General features: G+C 43.9%; 3 protein-coding genes across 3 annotated transcripts in view; all 3 read right to left on the reverse strand.

Moving 5' to 3' along the window:
* The window catches only part of LOC142466795 (uncharacterized), a 394879-nt gene that overhangs the window by 240301 nt on the left and 132392 nt on the right, over positions 1-22186 (reverse strand). The gene's annotated exons all lie outside the window — the stretch shown is intronic.
* LOC142466797 (uncharacterized) overlaps positions 1-22186 on the reverse strand; it is a 369751-nt gene that overhangs the window by 142276 nt on the left and 205289 nt on the right. The gene's annotated exons all lie outside the window — the stretch shown is intronic.
* LOC142466790 (uncharacterized) lies at positions 287-16788 on the reverse strand. Its single transcript, XM_075572208.1, has 5 exons — positions 16565-16788; positions 7306-7495; positions 3019-3243; positions 2633-2838; positions 287-2232 (listed from the first exon to the last, which is right to left on the reverse strand). The coding sequence occupies exons 4-5, from the start codon at positions 2766-2768 to the stop codon at positions 533-535; spliced, it is 1836 nt and encodes a 611-aa protein (XP_075428323.1). The 5' UTR covers positions 2769-2838; positions 3019-3243; positions 7306-7495; positions 16565-16788; the 3' UTR covers positions 287-532.

The raw sequence follows: 22186 nt of genomic DNA on the forward strand, positions 1-22186 counted from the left end.
GCAACCCTTCTACGCGTTTCGTGCAAAGCACTTTATCAAGAAGACTTAGAGTACTTACTGTGAGTACTTACCTAGGGCTAGCCCAATGAGGTGGAGGAGGGTGTCTCTGGACAACCTACCCCAACCTTCAGGGTAACCTTAGTGCCCCCCTATATTGATGGACTGAGTATATATACAATTGAAAGCGTTAATACCCAGTGCACTCCCTTCCTTTATACATACATATAGCACTTTCTGAGCACCATTGCTTCACCCAAACTAAGTGAGATTACATACTGCTTCAACATGATGGGAAATGCACATTTTATTAGAACCAACAGCATGGAAATATAAAACAAAAAACAACATTTTTCTTTAAATAAAACAACAATAAGAATTATACAAATAACCTGCATTTAAAAAGCTATAACCTGTTTATCCTTTTAAAATGCTCGGTTTATGCACCGTACACTAAAGTCACTTTCATTGGGATTTAGAGTAATACTGATACACGCATGCACTTATATGTGAGCGTCTCAGTCGCTGGTTCGCCTTAAAAATGTCTGGCTTCAGAGATAGGTCTCTCCTCTGTGTGTGTCCTCTTGTGTTTCCTCAGACTGGATAAGGCTCTAAATCCCATCCCACATTCGCCACATACATGCGGTCTCTCCCTTGTGTGTGTCCTCTTGTGTGTGTTCAGGTGGGGTAACCGACTAAATCCCTTCCCACATTCCCCACATACATACGGTCTCTCCCCTGTGTGTGTCCTCTTGTGTCTGTTCAGATGGGATAACTGACTAAATCCCTTCCCACATTCCCCACATACATGCGGTCTCTCCCCTGTGTGTGTCCTCTTGTGTGTGTTAAGGCTGGCTGAGTCACTAAATCCCTTCCCACATTCCCCACATACATACGGTCTCTCCCCTGTATGTGTCCTCTTGTGTGTGTTCAGGTGGGATAACCGACTAAATCCCTTCCCACATTCCCCACATACATACGGTCTCTCCCCTGTGTGTGTCCTTTTGTGTGTCCTCAAGCTGGATGAGTCACTAAATCCCTTCCCACATTCCCCACATACATGCGGTCTCTCCCCTGTGTGTGTCCTCTTGTGTGTGTTCAGGCTGGATAAGTCACTAAATCCCTTCCCACATTCCCCACATACTTGCGCTCTCTCCCCTGTGTGTGTCCTCTTGTGTGTGTTCAGGCTGGATGAGCCACTAAATCCCTTCCCACATTCCCCACATACATGCGGTCTCTCCCCTGTATGTGTCCTCTTGTGTGTGTTCAGCTGGGATAACCGACTAAATCCCTTCCCACATTCCCCACATACATATGGTCTCTCCCCTGTGTGTGTCCTCTTGTGTGTGCTCAGGCTGGATGAGTCACTAAATCCCTTCCCACATTCCCCACATACATGCAGTCTCTCCCCTGTGTGTGTCCTCTTGTGTGTGTTAAGGCTGGATAAGTCACTAAATCCCTTCCCACATTCCCCACACACATACGGTCTCTCCCCTGTATGTGTCCTCCTGTGTTTGTTCAGGTGGGATAACTGACTAAATCCCTTCCCACATTCCCCACATACATACGGTCTCTCCCCTGTGTGTGTCCTCTTGTGTGTGTTCAGGCTGGATGAGTCACTAAATCCCTTCCCACATTCCTCACATACATGTGGTCTCTCCCCTGTGTGTGTCCTCTTGTGTGTGGTCAGGCTGGATGACACACTAAATCCCTTCCCACATTCCCCACATACATACGGTCTCTCCCCTGTGTGTGTCCTCTTGTGTGTGTTCAAGGTGGATGACACACTAAATCCCTTCCCACATTCCCCACATACATACGGTCTCTCCCCTGTGTGTGTCCTCTTGTGTGTGTCCAGGCTGGATAACACACTGAATCCCTTCCCACATTCCCCACATACATGTAGTCTCTCCCCGGTCTGTGTTCTCTTCTGTAGGTTCTGGTCTGATAACCAAGTCGGACTCTTCCCACTTTCTCCAAGATCTTTTCCTGTGGCTGCTGCTAATATATATTTTTTGGGATGAGAAGCAGTTACATTGTTTATTAATTGCCTTGACTGGTTAAAAGATGCATTTTCTGTCATATTTATTGGAATGTTGCAACATTGTTCTGTCGTCATCTTTTCCATATACTCATTTGGGTGTTTGAACTTCACATGTTTGATGAGGTAATCCTGATTGCTAAAATCAACCTTGCAGGGTTGACATGGGTGGTTTATTGGTGCTTGTCTTTGTACTAGACGAGACAAAAAAAATACATAATTAGAAAATTAGGTGAAACTAGGCATGTTATCCAAAAAAAAATTGCGCGCTTTTAAGTGAAACTTCTTTGTCCTTTGTCACTTTTTTTCACAGAAATTGTATTTGTGATGATGGTTTTTTTCAAATCCAACCACAATCTCATTGAGAAAATGCAAAGAAGTTTGACATAGAACGCGCATGCTCGGCATCCCCTACCCCTTGTTTTAGGCTATTTGCACGTCTACATTTACACTAACTATGAATTGTGCTTGACTGTGTGTGAGGCTGTGTGTATGACTGTTTGAGTCTGTGTGTGTGTCTCTGTTTTTGTGTGTAGCATTGGGAGTGGGCCCACCCTTTGATGGTTTTATGAGAGTTTGGTGTGGTACAGTCACCTGAGCATGGAAGTTGTGGCAGAGTTATGTGTTCGGTGTGGGCCAGGCATTGGAAAGGGTCCAGGCGGCTGATTATAGAACTTGCGGCCGACTTCTGGGATCTTGCACATGCGTGGTGCAAGCCACACCTGCGCATACTCGCCTGCGCATGCGCGGTCTGGCGCGCGTACAAAATAGTAGCACGACATCACTTCCGTCATGGAATTCTGTTACAAAACAAGGGATTTTTCCTGTCAAAACTCTATAGGTGCCAGCAAAGAAGTTTCACTTCAAAAAGTCACTGTTACACAAACTGTCTTACAAAAGGAAAAGAGAAAAAACACAAAAGCGCACCAAGATGAGAGATGTAATATATATTACCTTAAATAAAAATAGTAATAACTTACATATAAAAATTCTTTAATGATCCCCGATTCTGACGTTGATCACAGGAGTAGGGCATCACATAGGGAATATATGGGCAGTCTCAGTCCTGGGAGATCAGTCCCGCGCGCTGGGGCTGTCTCCGTTGTGTCTCCTATCCTCCACGTGTAATAGCGTGGTGGGGAGTGTAGCGCGCATGCGCAGGAACCGGAGCCCTCTATAGGTGTCCTTAGGATGCCTGTCCGTTTCTGATAACGTAGAAACGATCGGGAACGAGCAAAGACGATACACTTGAATGTGTACTGGTGGTAGATAATGAAACTGCCAGCCACAATAGTCGTGACGCGTTTCGTTTACCAAAGTAAACTTCTTCAGGCGTTATCTGGGGCACCTGTTTAGGGGTCCTTTATAGGTCTAATGCTGTACGTCATTGGTTAGTACTCAATGACTGCATGGCCAGTCAGGCTTGTGTACTGGTAGGGGCGGGCCAGATTGAAAAGCCCTCCCTATTTGTGTATACCCTCCATGTTGAATTACACTAGATAGATTAATCAGTATATATATATATATGTGTGTATAGAGAGGTAAACAAACCTTAAAGGGGAGCCAAAAAACAGGTGTCCCATATAATCAAGTGTAATAGAGTATACATAATATAAAAACAGCATAAATGGCAAAGTGCATGTGCATTCTAAATAACAACATTAATAACATATAAGACATATTAATAACATTTAAAACATGGGAAATGGAAAGGGAAAGAGAAGGAGGGGAGAGGGGAGAGGAGGGGGGGGAAAAGAGGAGGGGAGAAGGGGGGGGAAGGAAGAGGCAAAAAAGGGGGAAAGGGAAAAAGAAGAAGAAGGGGGAAGGAAAACGGGGGTGGGGGGGTGAAAGGGGGAGGTTGCTAGGGGGGATAAAAAACCACTAAGGTGAAAGAAGAAGTAGCGAGAAATAAAAAAAAGACAGATAAAAAATCAATAATCAAAAATAAAAAATAAAAAATCAACTAAAATGTCTAAGGGAAACAGAACCTTATATTAGACCAATGATTGTTTCAAAGTACAATATACATGTGTTCACCTCAAAAAAGGGGGTTAATTCCACATAGTCATTCAAACCCCCCGGGTACTTAGATTGGAGGGTAAAAATCCAGAATTGCTCCCTTTTTGCAATCTGTAGATCTATGTTACCAGCCCGTACATTAGTTGTTACATGTTCAATGCCCATGTACTTAACCCCTATAGTACTACATTGATGGACATCCTTGAAATGCGACAATAAGTGTGTTAGTGGTTTGTTAGAGGCCAGTAGTTTGGGGATATTGGTAATATTTCTGAGGTGCTCCATCACTCTTATTTTGAGCTGACGTTTAGTACGGCCCACATACTGTAATCCGCATCCACATTGCAGGATATAAATAACATATGTGGTTAAGCAATCGATGTAGTTATTAATTTCATATCTGATATCTGTCACTTTGGATTCAAAGTAATCTTGTGTAAGCATTCTTAGACAGATTTTACACCTATTGCATCTGTGGTTACCTTTAATGCCCAACATCTCCCTAAGATCTTTCTTTTTGCTGGAATCACTACCTTTAAGGAGACTTGAGGCCAAAATGGTTTTTAAATTGTTAGATCTCGTGAACACAATCGGTGGTCTTTTTGGTAAGGTTTTTGCCAAGATGGGATCCATCTGCAAAATATACTAGTATTTGTTCAAAATGTGTTTGATCTTTCTATGGGAACTATTAAATTTTGTTACAAAATACGGTGTTTGTTTCTCATTTTTTCTTTCATTGTCATTGAGGTCTGTTTCGCTTAATCCTAGATTGGGCAATATGATAAGAGAACCATTAGTCACTGAATCCTCCAATGGTTGGATTGATGTAGTCCCAGTGGAAACATATTTTTGTTTACCATTATATTTACCATTATATTTACTGTTCTTTGGTTGAATCAGTTTCTTTCTATTGATGTTTAGTGCTATTTAAAGGCTCTATCTATGAGAGTAACATCATAGCCCTTTTGAGAGAAACGTTCAAAGAGTATTTGAGATTGTACCTTGAACGTTTCTATATCAGCACGGTTACGCCTAATGCGTAAAAACTGGCTGAATGGGATGTTATTAATGCATCTCCTTTCATGTCCGCTCTCTGGGTGTAGAAAGGAGTTTACATTAGTATTTTTAAAATGTGTTTTAGTATGCAGCTCGTTGTTGGTGATATAAATTTCTAAGTCCAAGAAGATAATCTTACTTTGACTTATTTCACTGGTAAAAATGAGATTGAACTGGTTATCATTCAACCTCGCAACGAAGCTATCAAACGAAGTGTCATTCACCGTCCCAGATAACAATCACATCATCGATGTATCTGCGCCACATGATCAACTGTGGCGCAGATACATCAATGCCCCATATATTGGACGATTCCCACCATCCCATGTACAAATTTGCGAAAGATGGTGCAAAACGTGTCCCCATAGCAGTGCCACACAGTTGTAAATAAAACTCGTGTTCAAAGAAAAAATAATTGTGTTTCAATATGAATTCGATTGAGCTGTGAATAAATCTACGTTGGAGAAAAGGTAAAGTGCCGTGTAGTGCCAAAAAGTGATCAATAGCATCTAGACCCCCTTCGTGTGGGATAAAAGTGTAAAGTGATTGAACATCAAGAGTGGCTAAATGATAAGAAGATTTCCATGTGAAATCTGCAAGAAGAGTGAGGAGAGAAGTAGTGTCAAAAGGTCATGCAGGAGAGGTAAGTTGGCATATCACAAAAGTTCAGGATGAAAGTAAAATGTAGATGTACATTGTAAAAATGAAGGGTTTAGCACAACATGTGCAGCATTAGGGCCGGGAAAGTAGATGTAGTGGATCATACATTTAAAGTGGATCATAATATTTAACAGGAAATCTCACTAGCTGCAAAACACCAATAAAAGTGGCAGAAATCTTTTCAAATCATTAGTCACTGAGGTAATAAATGGGGGTTATCAATTTATTTTAATTTGTTGATTTATTTATTGCTGGGTTAACATTTATCGCCAATAAGGATATCTGCCCCCACCGCCCCCATTGAGAGGGCCTAGTTATCCACGGGGTCAACAGGGTTAGGTAATGTTTTCTTTTAATAAAGTATTAACCCCTTTGGGGCCTGTGGTATTCCTTCGTAACCACAGGCATGGGACGGGTTAATGTTATTTTGATCATGGGTTTCTGTAATAATAGACATTACAGAAGCCTATGATAGAAATATTAACCCAATGCGGTATGTAACACATTATTAATGGTTGCGCTAATTCCCATATCGCGAGATTGGCCCAAATATCTCACTCAGTAACACAATCTTGATGTATACCACCTTAAAATTGCAGGGCCACCAACAGGGGGGGGGGGGAGATCTGCCGGAGTTGGCATTATGGGCCCGATGAGTCAGGGAGCCCAGCCGCTGGGGACCCGTGCGCGGCCGTCAGAGCCGCCAAGAGGGTGGTAAAAAGGATAATGACTACCGGTCGCAGCTGGGCCCCGGCTCTGCATCAGATGCAGGCCTTCCTGTCCCAGCCTCTGACGTCAGCACGCCCAAGCTTCTGGTGCATCCTGAAAGCTCAGCGTGGGACACAGTGAGGAGGCCTGCATCTGATGGCCGGTCACGGCCGGGCCCCGACTCCTCTCCGTCGGTCCCCACAGCCACAGCAGGTCCCGACCATCCCCAAGGTATGTCTACTTTATTTATATGTATTGGGGGGGGGGAGACTTGGGTTTTTTTTATATGTATTGGGGGGGAGTGGAGGTCTTCTTATATGTATTGGGGGGGTGGGTGCTGATTTAGCTCATCTTGCCTATGTATATAATGGACAGTATAATGGCCATTATATACATAGAAAAGACAGGGCTAACGCCAGCCTGGAGCAGGTGATAAAATATTTGCGGTATTTCTGCCGTTCCTCCCGTTCCGATAAATATCGGAACTTGATGTAAGGCAGTTTTTACTTGAAAATATGATATTATGCCTGTTTTGTATCAGATCTGTTGCTTTTAACAGGTCCGATAAAAAGTGCTTTATTTTTCACGCTGCAACGCTGATTCATTGCACGATAATAATAAGGCACTTTTTTATGAGTGGTGATAATGCATTTTTGTTTACCGCAGCTTGATATATCTGGCCCTTTGACTCAAGTCAGGTTTAGTGATATTACGTTCTAGTTGACCCGTAATGGTGTATGCAGATCTATCTCTATTTGCAATTTAACACCAGTAGTAAGACAATAGAGATGTAAAAACCACGTAACACACATATTCCTGGTTACCTTGTGCTGGCGCGTTACTTTTCCACAGCATGCCATCTTGATACCAAGCTTTTTCCTATATTCATCTCCATACCAGACCAGGAGCTCTGTGTGTGGGGGGAGGTCTGTGCAGGTTCTGTAGTAGATTTTCCTGTGGTACTGGAACGCCACAAGATTCTGTTCTTCCTCGTTTCTCGCACAATTTACAAACCTAAAATTGGGACAGTTGGTGAGGTCTCAAAGTAATGTCTATTTTATAAAGGAAGAGTTGAAAAAACATACAAGTTGATAATAATGTGACTTGTCTTTTCTTTCTTCTATACAGTTGTAGAGGTGAATAGAAGTTAATGGAGAGCAATGTATTTACCAAACTTTTCTGTTTTGGCCCCCTCTGTCAGCTCTCCCCCCTGTTCGCGGCCCCTTTCCCTTACCGGCTCGGAGCTTCGCGGTTTCATATGACATCACGACGGCATGCATTTGACGCCGCATTGTCATGGCGATGCGTCGCCGAAGAGGCAGTTCATGGCTACGCCACACCCCGCGCTTCTTATTGCTCCACAGACCACAGATCGTGGATTTGACCCGTGCACGTGCCGGCAAGCAGTCAGACGCGCATGCAGCAGTGACCGCTAGGGCCGTAGCCAAAAGCCCATAATATAGTGTGCGCGCGCCTGTATGAACGCGCGTTCACGTGACGCACACTTTTTGTGCATGCTGTGAGCAACAGTCCTGGAAGGTACTGTGTGTTTGTGTGTGTGTGTGTCACTGGGTAACTGTGTGTGTGTGTGTGTGTATGTGTATGTGTATGTATATGTACTTGCTTATGTAAATGTGTTTTTACCCCACTATGAATTAGAATGAGACACACACACACACACACACACACACACACACACACAACAGCGGAGTGAAAACTTTCTTTTCCCAGTCTTCCCCCCTGTCGGCAGTCTTAACGCTCACTGCCGTGCACGCGCGGCCCTATTATAGAAAGGCTGACTAACCACAGCCAACTATAACTGCTTTGGCAAAATACGGGCAGCAATGGTGCTGAACAAGGCTGTGAGGAGAAGACAGGAGTGAGGGGAGAGGTGCAAAGAGCTGCTGTGATCACATGCTCCATGTCACTGTTGATCTCGTCTTCTCCCTCTACCACTTGCTCTCTTTACCCCATTCCATCCCATCTCCTAAAACCTCTTGGTCCTACAATAATCCCTATGTTCACACACATTTTTAACTCCTCCCTCTACTCTGGTACCTTTCCATCCTCCTTCAAGCATGCAACAGTTATACTATTACTCAAAACCAGCAAGCTTGACCATACCTGTCCTATTTATCGACCTGTCTCCCTCCTGCCTTTTGCCTCTAAACTCCTTGAACGTCTTGTATTCTCTCGCTTGCTCCATTTTCTCAACACCGATTCTCTCCTAGACCCTCTACAATCTGGCTTCCGCACTGCTCACTCCACTGAAACAGCCCTCACTAAAATAACTAATGACCTCCATGCTGCCAAAGACAGGAGGTCATTACACTCTGCTCATATTACTCGACCTCTCTGCAGCATTTGACACCGTGGACCACCCTCTTCTCCTTCACATTCTCCATACTCTTGGTATTCGGAACAAAGCTCTATCCTTGATCTCCTCTTACCTCTCCCATCGTACTTTCAGTGTCTCTTCTGCTATCACCTCCTCCTCCTCTATTGATCTCTCTGTTGGGGTACCCCAGGGCTCTGTCCTGAGACCTTTTTTCTCTGTACACACTCTCTCTAGGTGACCTAATAACATCTCTTGGGTTTAAATATCACCTCTATGCTGACACACACATTTACTTTTCAACCCCCGACCTTACTGTACAAACCAAAGTTTCTGAATGTTTCTCTGCGATATCATCATGGATGGCCCTCCGCCACCTTAAACTTAACATGGCAAAAACAGAGCTCCTCATACTTCCTCACAAACCTTGCCCCACTACCGCCTTCCACATTAGTTTTTAAAGTACCATCATTCACCCAGTAGCCCAAGCACGCTGCTTAGGGGTCACACTCAACTCCTCTCTCACGTTCTCCTCTCACATTCAAAACATTTCTAAAATCTGTTGATTTTTCCTCCGCAATGTCACAAAGATACGCCCGTTCCTGTTTGTGAACTGCTAAAACTCTGACTCAGGCCCTCATTTTCTCCCGTCTTGATTACTGTAACCTCCTGCTGTCCGGCCTTCCTGCCTGTGACCGGGTGAAGTCAACCCCTATCAGTTATGCCTGGGAGACATATGTCTGAGTGCTTCATCCAGCACTCAGAAGGGTTAACTCAGGTGGAAGCTAGGTAATCTGGATGTAAGCTGACACCTGATAACCAGCAAGGTATAAGATGATGTTGTTACTGGCAGTAGCTGTCTGCCTTAGACCAGAGCACGCTGCTATGTGAGCTGCTAGCCAGACGGATTCACCAAACTAACTACTTCAACCAAAGTAAGACTTGTTCATTTGTTTTCCTGACTGCTTAAAATAAACTTACGGTTTGGTAAATGGTTTAGCCAGCCAGCCTGCTAGATAGGACTGGAGTGTTAGTTCTCCCAATGTGGAGCAGGATTTGTTTTGTTTAAAGGGACAGTGTACCCACATGTTATGTTATGTTATGCAGTAGAGAAATAAAGTCACTGAACGTTTTCATTTATCCTGAAACTACACGTGTGGACTGTTTCCTGACCTCGGCTACGGGCTGTCCTGCCACAGGTGGTGTGAGAAGTGGGATTCCTGACGGCCCCTGTATCTGAAGGGCCACAAAAAAAAAATGGAGACAATTTTTTCTCAGTTCCTTGAGCAACAGCTCCAGCTAGCAGAGAAGCAAGCTGAGCGACAAGCCCAGCAAGATGAGCAACAGGCCCGGCGAGAGGAAAAACTACTCCAACTGCTGGCCGAAGGCCCAGCCACAGTCAGACCAGAGATTCCAAATAACCCACCAGTGATTCTGCCTAAAATGAAGCCAACCGAAGACCTAGAGGCATTTCTCCTCACTTTTGAAAGGGTAGCCACGGCCCACGGCTGGACAGTTGATCGCTGGGTAACGACTCTGGCTCCACTCGTCATAGGAAAAGCTCAGGCAGCCTACCAGGCTCTTCCAGCAGACGAGGCAATGGACTATCAGCAACTAAAGGCTGCTATTCTGGATCGCCTAGGCCTCACTCCAGAGACCTACCGACAGCGGTTCCGGAGAGTCAAATATACAAACTGAGACCGACCCCGGGTCGTTGCCCACCGCTTAGTAGACTTATGTACCAGGAGGATACAACCAGAGAAGCATACCAAGGTAGAGATCCTTGAACAGTTTGTGCTCGAGCAGTTCATACAGATACTGCCCCCCATCTCCCGCTCCTGGGTAAAAAGACACGCTGCATTTTCCCTGGATTCAGCTGTCTGCTTGGTGGAAAACTTCCTTGGTGACGACACCCAACAGGGTAGCTGGGAATGGCCCGTGCAAACACCAGTTGCTTCCAGTGATGCCAGAGGCAGGAGAGCAGACAATCGACGGGTCTGCAACCCGCCAGCTCGAGAGATCGTCAACCCGATCGAAGACCCTTTCCCATCTCGGAGGGTTCCTGGTACAAACTCCCGCAGAGACGCCCGTCCCGGGTCCGAGGCCATTGGATCACTCAAGGGAGGCCGCCACCCACAGTATTCCCCCGAGAACCTGGACTCCCGTCACCCATCCGGTGGAGAGGATACCACCACCAACCAGAAGAGAGGATCCCATCCAACAGCGGAGAGGTCCAAACACCGAGCCCCGTCGAGAGCTTCTGCTGACGAACGAGTTTGCGGACTCCGGAGATGATGAGATGGACTGTTCATATGGCAGAACCACTGCCACAGCTTCTCTCCGAGAGGACCACAATCCGTGGTTAGTCCCAGCATCTCTGGAGGGGAAAATAGTAAAAGCCATGCTGGACTCAGGATCTGGAAAAACCCTGATCCTAGAGGGCCTAATTCCAAGCAACAGACTATCCTATGACTCTCCTTGGAATATCGAATGTATCCATGGGGATACAAAGAGATACCCGACGGCGAACGTTCTACTGCGTATCAAGGATCAAGAGGCTAGCCTACTAGTGGGAGTTGCCCCCTGGCTACCTGCTCCTGTTCTCCTTGGCTGAGACTGGACCTACTTTGAAACATTGTTGGCCCCTACTCCTACGGAGCCTACTTCTCTGGTACCGGAGAAGCCCGGAGACTTGTTTCCCTTTTCCCCAGAGATTTTTCCCCGTAGGCACCACGTCCCAAAGACACGTAAACAGAGACGTGCAGAAAAAGAGGACTGGTTAAGAAAGGCTGGGACTCTTGGTAACATTAGTCAGCCCAAAGGACTGCAGGTCACGGCCGGAGATGACCAGGGTGAGGAACAGATAGACACAGGAATTTTGCCAGACCTGGATCTTCTTGACTTCCGTCAGAGGCAGAGGGAAGACCCAGCTCTGGCTAGACAATATGAGAAGGTGGTATGGGTCAACAATAAGATAATGGAGGAACAAGGTGTAAGAGTGTTTCCACATTTTGAACTATTGAATGACATCCTATATCGTGTAAATAAGGTTACACAAACAGGGGAGGTTATTCGACAGATGCTAGTCCCTAAAGGGTTGATTAAAACAGTGTTCACCCTAGCCCATACTCTCCCATGGGGTGGTCATTTTGGCAGAGATAAGACCACGGACCGCATCTCGTCCTGGTTTTACTGGCCAGGCATACACGGTGATACCATGAAACTATGTGAGACATGTCCTGAATGCCAGTTAACTAGCCAAAAAGGACAGAAGCCTGCTCCCTTGGTCCCTCTGCCCTTGGTAGCTGTCCCATTCGAGAGAATTGGTGTAGATCTGGTCGGACCTTTAGAACCCTCTGCGAAGGGACATAAATTTATACTCGTTGTTGTAGATTATGCCACCAGATATCCTGAGGCCTTCCCTCTGAGATCAGCCACTGCTAAACAGGTTGCTCACAGGCTGTTGGAACTGTTCTCTAGGGTAGGACTTCCCCAAGTAATGTTAACTGACCAGGGAACAAATTTCATGGCAAAGTTAATGCAGGATGTCCTGAAGTTATTGGAGGTAAAATCCGTCCGGACCTCAGTCTACCATCCTCAGACTGATGGATTGGTAGAGAGGTTTAACCGTACTTTAAAAACCATGCTTAGGAAGTTTGTGGACACTGAAAAGCGAGCTTGGGATGAACTTCTCCCTTTCCTGTTTGCGGTACGAGAAGTTCCCCAATCATCCACAGGCTTCTCCCCGTTTAAGCTCCTATATGGACGACAACCTCGGGGTATTCTCGACCTAATGAAGGAATCCTGGGAGGAGCCCTCCCCCTCCAAGAATACCCTTCAGTATGTCATAGATCTTAGAAACCGCCTAGACATGATAGGTCAGTTTGCTAAGGAAAACCTCAAATCTGCTCAAGAACGTCAAGAGAGGCAGTACAACCAAAATGCCCGCTTGAGGGTCTTCCAACCTGGGGACCAAGTGATGCTACTACTACCGACATCAGAGAATAAAGTCCTTGCGAAGTGGCAGGGTCCTTTCCAAGTTCTCCCCCGCACTGGGGAGGTGAACTATGAGGTCTCTCAACCAGGGTCCAGGAAGGGTAAACAAATCTACCACGTAAACCTCCTGAAACCCTGGAAAACGATGAGATCGCTGTTCATCCACCCTCGGGAAGGAGAGACAGATTTGGGTCCACAGCTTCCAAAGGGTAGTACGTACAATGACCATCAGGTTCCCATGGGAGGGCAGATAACAACGAAACAAAGGTCAGACCTACTAGAATTATGAGACCAGTTCCCAGATGTTTTTTCTGAGCTGCCAGGGCAGACTGATTTAGTGTCCCATAGGATTGAGACAGAACCTGGCGTAAAAGTACGGTCCCGTCCCTATAGACTGCCAGAGGGCCGAAAAGACCTGGTGGAGAGGGAGATAATAGACATGTTGGAATTGGGCGTGATCGACGAGTCCCACAGCGAATGGTGTAGCCCTATAGTGTTGGTCCCTAAACCAGTTGGGAAGGTGAGGTTTTGCGTGGATCTGCGAAACGTAAATGCTGTATCCAGATTTGATGCATACCCAATGGCTAGGGTGAATGAATTGCTTGACTCGCTTGGTAACGCAGAGTATATCTCCACCCTTGATCTCACGAAAGGATATTGGCAGATACCTCTAGCGGAAGAATCCAAATGCAAAACTGCATTCCCCACCCTTCTCGGTTTATACCAATTCGTCACTATGCCATTTAGGTTACATGGGGCTCCAGCCACGTTCCAAAGGTTAATGGACAAGGTACTACGACCCCATAGGGCATATGCTGCGGCCTACTTGGATGACATTGTCATCTATAGCAGACACTGGCAGTCTCATATAAAAAGGTTAAGGGCAGTCCTAACGTCCTTAAGAGAAGCAGGGCTCACTGCAAATCCCAAAAAATGTGCCCTGGGTAAATCCACTACACAATACTTGGGCTATGCCGTTGGGGGAGGGATAGTAAGGCCACTAGCTAGCAAGGTGGCCGCCATAAAGGAAGTCCCCACCCCACAGACAAAGACACAGGTCCGCTCCCTTTCTGGGTTAGCAGGGTATTACAGACGGTTTATCCCCAATTTTTCAGAAATTTCTGCACCCCTAACAGATCTGACAAAAAAGAGTGCTCCGACCCAAGTTAAATGGTCTTGGGAGTGCCAAGACGCCTTTGACATGCTAAAAAAGTGCCTATCAGAGGGCCCCGCTCTTCGGAGCCCTGATTTTAAAGTGCCCTACATCATCCAGACGGATGCCTCAGACGTAGGACTGGGAGCAGTGCTGTCCCAGCAATTTGATGGTGTTGACACCCCATACTGTTCATCAGCCGGAAGCTATTCCCAAGGGAAGTGAGGTATTCCATCATTGAGAAGGAGTGCCTCGCTGTAAAATGGGCAATTGAGACCTTGAGACATTATGTCGCCGGAGTACACTTCAACCTGGTCACTGACCATGCGCCCTTGAAATCGTTAAACACCATGAAGAACACAAACCCAAGGTTGACCAGGTGGTATATGGCCCTCCAACCCTTCTCTTTTGATATACAGCATAGACCTGGAAAGGACCATGGAAATGCCGATTTTTTGTCAAGAGAAGGAGTGGAGGGTCGGGCTTCAGTCGTGTGGGACACTAGCCACACACAAACAGGGTAGTTATGTGACAGGGTGAAGTCTACCCCTATCAGTTATGCCTGGGAGACATATGTCTGAGTGCTTCATCCAGCACTCATAAGGGTTAACTCAGGTGGAAGCTAGGTAATAAGGATGTAAGCTGACACATGATAACCAGCAAGGTATAAGATGATGTTGTTACTGGCAGTAGCTGGCTGCCTTAGACCAGAGCACGCTGCTATGTGAGCTGCTAGCCAGACGGATTTACCAAACTAACTACTTCAACCAAAGTAAGACTTGTTCATTTGTTTTCCTCACTGCTTAAAATACACTTACGGTTTGGTAAATGGTTTAGCCAGCCAGCCTGCTAGATAGGCCTGGAGTGTTAGTCAGTTCTCCCAATGTGGAGAAGAATTTGTTTTGTTTAAAGGGACAGTGTAACCACGTTATGTTATGGTGTAGAGAAATAAAGCCACTGAACGTTTTCATTTATCCTGAAACTACACGTGTGGACTGTTCCCTGACCTCGGCTACAGGCCGTCCTGCCACACTGCCCCTCACCTGTCTCCCCTACAATCTATCCTAAACGCTGCTGCCAGAATCGCTGTACTCTTTCCTAAATCTGTCTCCGCGTCTCCCCTCCTGAAATCCCTCTCCTGGCTTCCGATCAAATCCCGCATCTCACACTCAATTCTCCTCCTCACTTTTAAAGCTTTACACTCTTCTGCCCCGCCTTACATCTCAGCCCTAATTTCTCGCTATGCACCATCCCGACTCTTGCATTCTTCTCAAGGATGTCTTCTTTCTACCTCCTTTGTATCTAATGCCCTCTCCTTCAAACATTTCTCACTGACTGCCCCGCACCTCTGGAATGCCCTTCCCCTCAGTACCCGACTAGCACCCTCTCTATCCACATCTATGACCCACCTGCTTAAAGAGGCATATGAATACCACTGTGGATAATACTGGACACATGATACATAAAGCTTGGCCCCCTGCAGACGCACTTACCAGAATTCCCTCCAACTGTCCCTGATGTCCCGCTTTCACCTGCCTCTCCTGTCCCTTCCTTCCCCGTTTGCCCCGCTGCGGTTGCCTCTGACGGACGCTCGGCGTATGCACGCGCTCCCTGCAAGACACGTGCATCTTCTCCCTCTTCCGTTCCGCATTGCGGCGTCTCTCACCCACGGTCCCTCTCTGCTCCCGTGCGTGCCTCCTTACCTCCTGTGGTCTCTCCTCCTGTCCTTCCGCCTCCCTCGGCAGACCCCCCTGGGCGCTCAGTGCGCCTCGTGACGCAGCCTGTGCGCGTACACTCTCACCTTACAGAGGGCGCGCGTACACGCTCCTCTTGTAGGCTCTCTCAGACCCCTCCTCTCACACTCTGCAGGCTATCTCCCTCACTGGCTCACCTGTCTCCTCCTCTTCCTCACCTATCCCTGTTGTCTCCCACTTCACCTCCTGCTCCTCCTCTCTCTCCCATTGGTGTTCCCACCTTTATAACCCCTGTCTATCCTCTCTATCTTTGCTCTGCATAGTTCTTTGTAACCTCTGTGTGTGCAGTCCTATGCTTTGCTCTCCTGTGTTTTCCAGCTCCTGTTCCTGATACTCCCTGGCTTGACCTCTGCTTGTACTGGACTACCTTGCCTGCTATTGCCCTTGGACCCTGCTTACGTATACGACTCTGCTGACTTCTGCGACCCCTGGACTCTGGCTACGAACTTTACGATCCTGTTCTCTATAGCCCTGGACTCTGGCACTCTGAGGTGGGTCCAGGCGTTTCTTTGGAGCACTTACAATTTGTGAGCAGTCAGCTGAACACTGTTTCCCAGCAGCAAGCTAACCTCACCCTTCAGGATTCTCCCATGGCCCCGTCACCCCCGGCAGCCATGACTTTTGCTAACACTGGACCCCGTATTCCACCGCCTAATCGTTACAATGGGGACCCCCTCGCCTGTCGCGGTTTCCTTAACCAATCCTAGGTGCAATTCAAAATGTCTCCCTCTCAGTTCCCTACTGGCCGTTCAAAGGTAGCGTACATCTACGCTCTGCTTACCGGTGACGCCCTCGCTTGGGCCTCTCCCCTCTGGGAACATAAGAGTGAATTAACACAGGATTACCCCAAATTTAGGCGTGAATTCCAGCAAGTTTTTGACACTCCTGCACGGAGCGAGACAGCCGCATTCTCTCTCTTCCATATTTCACAGGCTCGAAGGTCGGCTGCCAAGTACGCGATCGAGTTCCGTACTCTCGCCACGGAGACCTTATAGAATGACGAGGCGCTCGCCGCCGCTTACTGGCATGGTCTTTCTGACTCCTTAAATGATGAGAAGAAATGTCCCAGAGAAACTCCAAGGTAAACCGTTGCTGCCAAAATTGTGCACATATAAACAGTCTACAATAGATCCATGAATATAATTCAATAATAGCACTCTCGTTCAGTCTCCCAGTAAATGGTACATGAAGTAGATAAAACCAATGGTACTGCGTTTCGTGACTCACCTCCGGAATGGGGCTAGAGTGTGGTAAGGGGGAAATAGAAGCACGGTGCAGCCGTGTCCCCTGCAAGGGAACTATATGCGGTCTAAACACCAAAATCTCCCGCCACTGCCCTCACATAACCGGCGTCACACACAGAAACAAAACCAAACAGCAGGGGGGGAGAACGAGTACTCACAGTCTTGGCACGCCGTGTTCAGTCTTCAGAGCTCCAAAGCTGACTCACCGGCTGACGTCAGGCTTCACTGATCCGGAAGTGCTTTGATGCGTGCTCCAGCCCAGGTAAGTTCAACAGAAATAGGGTTTTTCAGGCGGTTCACTGCAATCGCAGGGGCATAAAAATAGAAATCCTCACGCAGTAGATAAAAAGTTGTTTATTGAGTGCATTGGCACAAAAAAAATACTCTGTTACATAGAAACTCTGACCCGTTTCGTCCGCAGGCAGGGACTTTGTCAAAGAGTATCTGGTAATGGCCCCAGTGATACCTATATAGTGAAACACAAAATGCTATTGGGTAAGGTAAATTACTTAATTCATTAGCTCAGCAGGTGAATAATGAGCCAATTAAATTCTAGATCCAAGATCCAAGACCTAATATTAACCCCATAGCTGTATTCAATCACATAGGATCACTGAGGACCTATAATGCAGTAGAACATCACATTAAAAAGATACATAAAGTTAAAAACAAAGTGCTATACTGTCATCTCAATGCATGAGTAAACAATATGTAGAATCAGTTACCAGTGATCATGTTGCAGAGCTACAACATATATATGAATATAATCATAAAAAATATACAAATAACAAACTAAAAATACATACACGAATGTAAAAGTTAAATACAACACTATCACATCATATTGTGGAACATATATTTTAGGATGTCTGACAGAATATAAATATCTATATAATAATAATTAATTAATACTTATATGAAAATGTGCATCTAACTAAACAAAAAATAATGATAATAATATTTAATAGTAATACTGAAGTGCAAAATACATAGTTAATATAATATAATGGCTAGAAATGCTATAAAGCACATATATATATATATATATATATAAAGAAAAATAATTAAGTGTACAAAGATAATTTGATTAAATAGATAAATATGTGTGTATAAACCTAATTATACACATCCATATTATATATTATAATAGTGTAGTAATCATCTAAAATCATAATAATAGTCTAATAACCATCTAGATCAAACAAATAAAAAATATATCATCAAATAAACCTTCAATATGTAAATAGACAATCAAACTTAATGGAGACCCCGATTCTATATAATGAAAAACCACACCATATGCTAGACACTGGAAAACTCAAACTAGAAAATGCTTAAGATCCCACTCTACATTTATTCCAGCAGGATGTAGCGTATTCATAGCATGGATCCAATACATTTCCCTCATATTTAATTTATTTATTCTGTCTCCCCCTCTAGGGTGGATATCAACATGTTCCAGACCTGAGAAAGAAAATTTGGAAATATCCCCCAACTCACAAGTGGAAAAGTGCCGAGACACCGGGTGTAACATGTCTTTTTTCAAGATATGTCTAATGTGTTCTTGAACCCTTACTCTTACGGGTCTGATGGTCCTACCAATGTATGACATTTTACATCCACATTGTAAGTGGTAAATCACATAGCTTGTATGGCAATTCATAAATCTGGCAATGTGTTGATTACCCTCACATGTAGAAATGGTTTTAAGGGGTTTGGCATATTTACAAACTGAACACCGCCCACAGGGGAAAAATCCTTTTGGAATGTTACTTAATTGTGATCTATATGATTTGGCATTAAATAAACTGGGTGAAAGATATGAACCTAAAGTTTTTCTTTTTTTATAAATAAACCTGGGACCACCTTGTATTAATGCTGCAATGTCCTTATCCAAGGTAAGAATTTTCCAATGCTTTTGGACTATTTCTTTAATCGCTTTAGACTGTCTATTGAACACCGTAATAAAAGATGGACACTGAGACCTGTCCTCATAATATTGTTGCTTCTTATTTCTCTGTGGGATAGATTTTATAATATCCTCCCTATTCAAGGAATTCGCATGTTCAAATGCTCTACTGATATCGATTTCTTTATATCCTCTTTTTCTAAAGTTCTCTGCCATTTCGCGGGAACGAATCAGAAATCTTTCATTATTCGAACAAATACTTTTTAGTCGAATAAACTGGGCCTTGGGTATGCTTTTTATCAGTGCCGGGGGATGGCAGCTACTTGCACATAAAAGAGCATTTTGGAATGAGGCTTACGGAAAATATCTGTTTGTATCTTTTTGTCATTGTCAATGAATAGTGTAGTATCTAAATAATCTATGTGGTGAATGTTCTGTGTATATGTGAAATGTAAATTATAATCGTTGACGTTAATTGTGTTAATAAAAGTGAGTAGTGAATCTAAATCCACATCCCACACCAAAATAAGATCATCAATAAAGCACCTATAAAAAATAATGTGCCTACGAAATAAATTAGAATCATGAAAAATGTGCCGTGACTCCCAAAGACCCATAAAAAGATTTGCATATGATGGCGCAAAAGAAGAACCCATAGCCGTGCCTAATTTTTGTAAATAATAATGTGAATCAAACAAAAAATAATTGTGTGTGAGTAAAAAAGTGACAGATTCCAATAAAAAAGTGCATAAAGTGACTGATAGATCAGATGAGTTAAGATAGTGTTGAAGTGCATGTATTCCCTGTTCGTGTGTGATAATGGAATAAAGTGAGGTCACATCTAATGTGACCCACCTATATTCACGTTTCCATTCCAAATCCTGTATTGACCTTAAGAACTTGGATGAAAGGAAATATTAAATATATACTATTACCAAGTTTTTTCGTTGGGGGCATAAACACGCATTTTGATTGTTTAGAAAGATTTTTTCCATTTATTATTCATTTTGAGTGCATATATGTGCCACAAGAATTAAGTAATAATAATTTTTAAGTGATTTATAAAAAGTCCTTTGAGACTAAGATCTTTTGATCATATACATACACGTCGCTATAGTCTATCATATGCATACGTTTTTTTGCTTTTTTTTGCTTTTTTATTGTGATCTTGAATACTATATCTTTTTGATCACATGTTGGAGTGTGAGGACAACTCTACACATCAAGGCACACAGCGGACATATACATATGGAGCTGTTAATAATAGCAAAAGGGCTAAAAAAAAGCCTCACATGTTTTTGGAGAACAGAAAGAATTTACTTGTGATGAACCATCTTATTTAACCAACCATTTTGTAAGATTAGAAAAATTATTGGTACAGGACATCAGACTCTGGTGGGATATAACAACATTAGAAAATTACATCAACACTAATAGGATCCCCAGAGGTCTTCGGGTGAAGAAAGTACCTACATTTGGTTTTGTGAATAGACAGTTTGAACAAGATTGGATAAAGATTTTGGATCAGTGTTCAATCAGACTAATGGAGCTAATAATTCAGCAAAAGATTCATGAAAAAGAGGAGTTAAACGTAGAGATTACTGCTTTCCAAAATAAATTGAAAACCTTTGAGACAAGGGATCAATTTATTAAAAATGATATTACTCTTTTAGAGAATCTTGAAACCATAGTGGATGGTATAAGTGAAAAGAAACAAGTGAAGTATGAAAGGGATAAAGCAGATTACGTTAAGGGACATATCTATTGTTGGCAAAAACCACCACCGAGGGAAGGGTCACGACCTAGAACGTCTAATAAAATTTTTGATAAAGGAAAAGAATATCGTACGCCTAACAAATCTATACTAAAAATCAGGCGGGCAGATACGTCAAGCTTTGACTCTGATCAATCAGAGAATGAAGTTAGATCACACTCAGTATCATTTGATAGGTCAGATGACTACGGGAGGGAATATACTGATGATCATAGACCAGACCCCAAACCATCCACCTCTACAGCCCTGATGTTTTCCAGACCGTTAAAGTCGGATTCAAAAGCAGTTCCCAATAAAAGTTCAAAAACTTAAAAGAACACGAAGATCAAAGAGGAAACGGGGAAACAAGGGGAAGAACGAAGAGGAAAAAATATACTTAAATGAGTCCACGGACAATGTGATCAATCTCTCAGGGATTGAATTGACAGTTGATCAGCTAAGTTTACTTAATCGTGGACTGGGGTTTGCACCCACTGGAAATTTTGAACTATTTCAGACTGTTATCGATTTACAGAAATTCACTCGTAAATTATCGCTGAAGAAATTATTTTCCCTTAAGGGGGCACGTACATCGCCCATTATTTATACTGATATTGATGAATCTATGACTGAGGTTATGTCTATTGATAATATGATGAAGTTTAACTTTAAAGACCATTGTCTCTTGTCTGATATGGAGGAGATTTTGGAGCAACAGGGAGAACAGTTTAATGCAAGTGATCAACCATTTTTTGGTGAACATGATTCTGGTTTCAGGAAAAAGTCAATTTTTGTCCAAGTTCTCAAAGGGGTCCGTTCATTACGACCTTTGAGAAATTGGTGGAACGAGATATTCGTTTATTGAATAAAGGTTTTACATTCTCAAATGTTAGAGGGTGTAACCTCACTATTTCTGAGGTAAAATAACTGTATGCTCTTAAACGGGATGATAGATTAGTCTTTAAAAAGGCTGATAAAGGGGGTGCTTTAGTGGTCTTATCAGCAGACCAATATAAACAAGAGGCATATAGACAATTAGGGAATTCAACTCTCTATCAAAGGTTGAGATCTAACCCCACTGAGGATTTTTTGAAACAATTTATGGAGCTTTTGGATATGGGAAAGACACTTGAAGTTATTAGTCATAAAGAAATTGAGTTTTTGGCCTGTCCACATCCCGTGGTACCCATATTTCATCATCTCCCAAAGATCCATAAGTCGCTGGTCGACTGTGGCGAGTATTGGATCTTTGGGAGATGGGTTATCGCGGTATGTGGATAGGTTTCTTCAACCATTAGTGTATCAATTACCTTCTTTCATTAAAAGACACTTCAGATTTGATAAGGTCAATACTGGATTTGGAATGGAAACGTGAATATAGGTGGGTCACATTAGATGTGACCTCACTTTATTCCATTATCACACACGAACAGGGAATACATGCACTTCAACACTATCTTAACTCATCTGATCTATCAGTTACTTTATGCACTTTTTTATTGGAATCTGTCACTTTTTTACTCACACACAATTATTTTTTGTTTGATTCACATTATTATTT

This window comes from Ascaphus truei, chromosome 15, assembly GCF_040206685.1.
Source record: "Ascaphus truei isolate aAscTru1 chromosome 15, aAscTru1.hap1, whole genome shotgun sequence".
Taxonomy (NCBI): domain Eukaryota; kingdom Metazoa; phylum Chordata; class Amphibia; order Anura; family Ascaphidae; genus Ascaphus; species Ascaphus truei.

Excerpts from the sequence above, each read along its gene's own strand:
- LOC142466790 (XM_075572208.1), bottom strand. The coding sequence starts at position 2,768 with ATGCGCAGGTGTGGCTTGCACCACGCATGTGCAAGATCCCAGAAGTCG. Across the intron at positions 2,233-2,632 it reads GCCACAACTTCCATGCTCAG|TACAAAGACAAGCACCAATA; the intron begins GTGACTGTACCA and ends TGTCTCGTCTAG.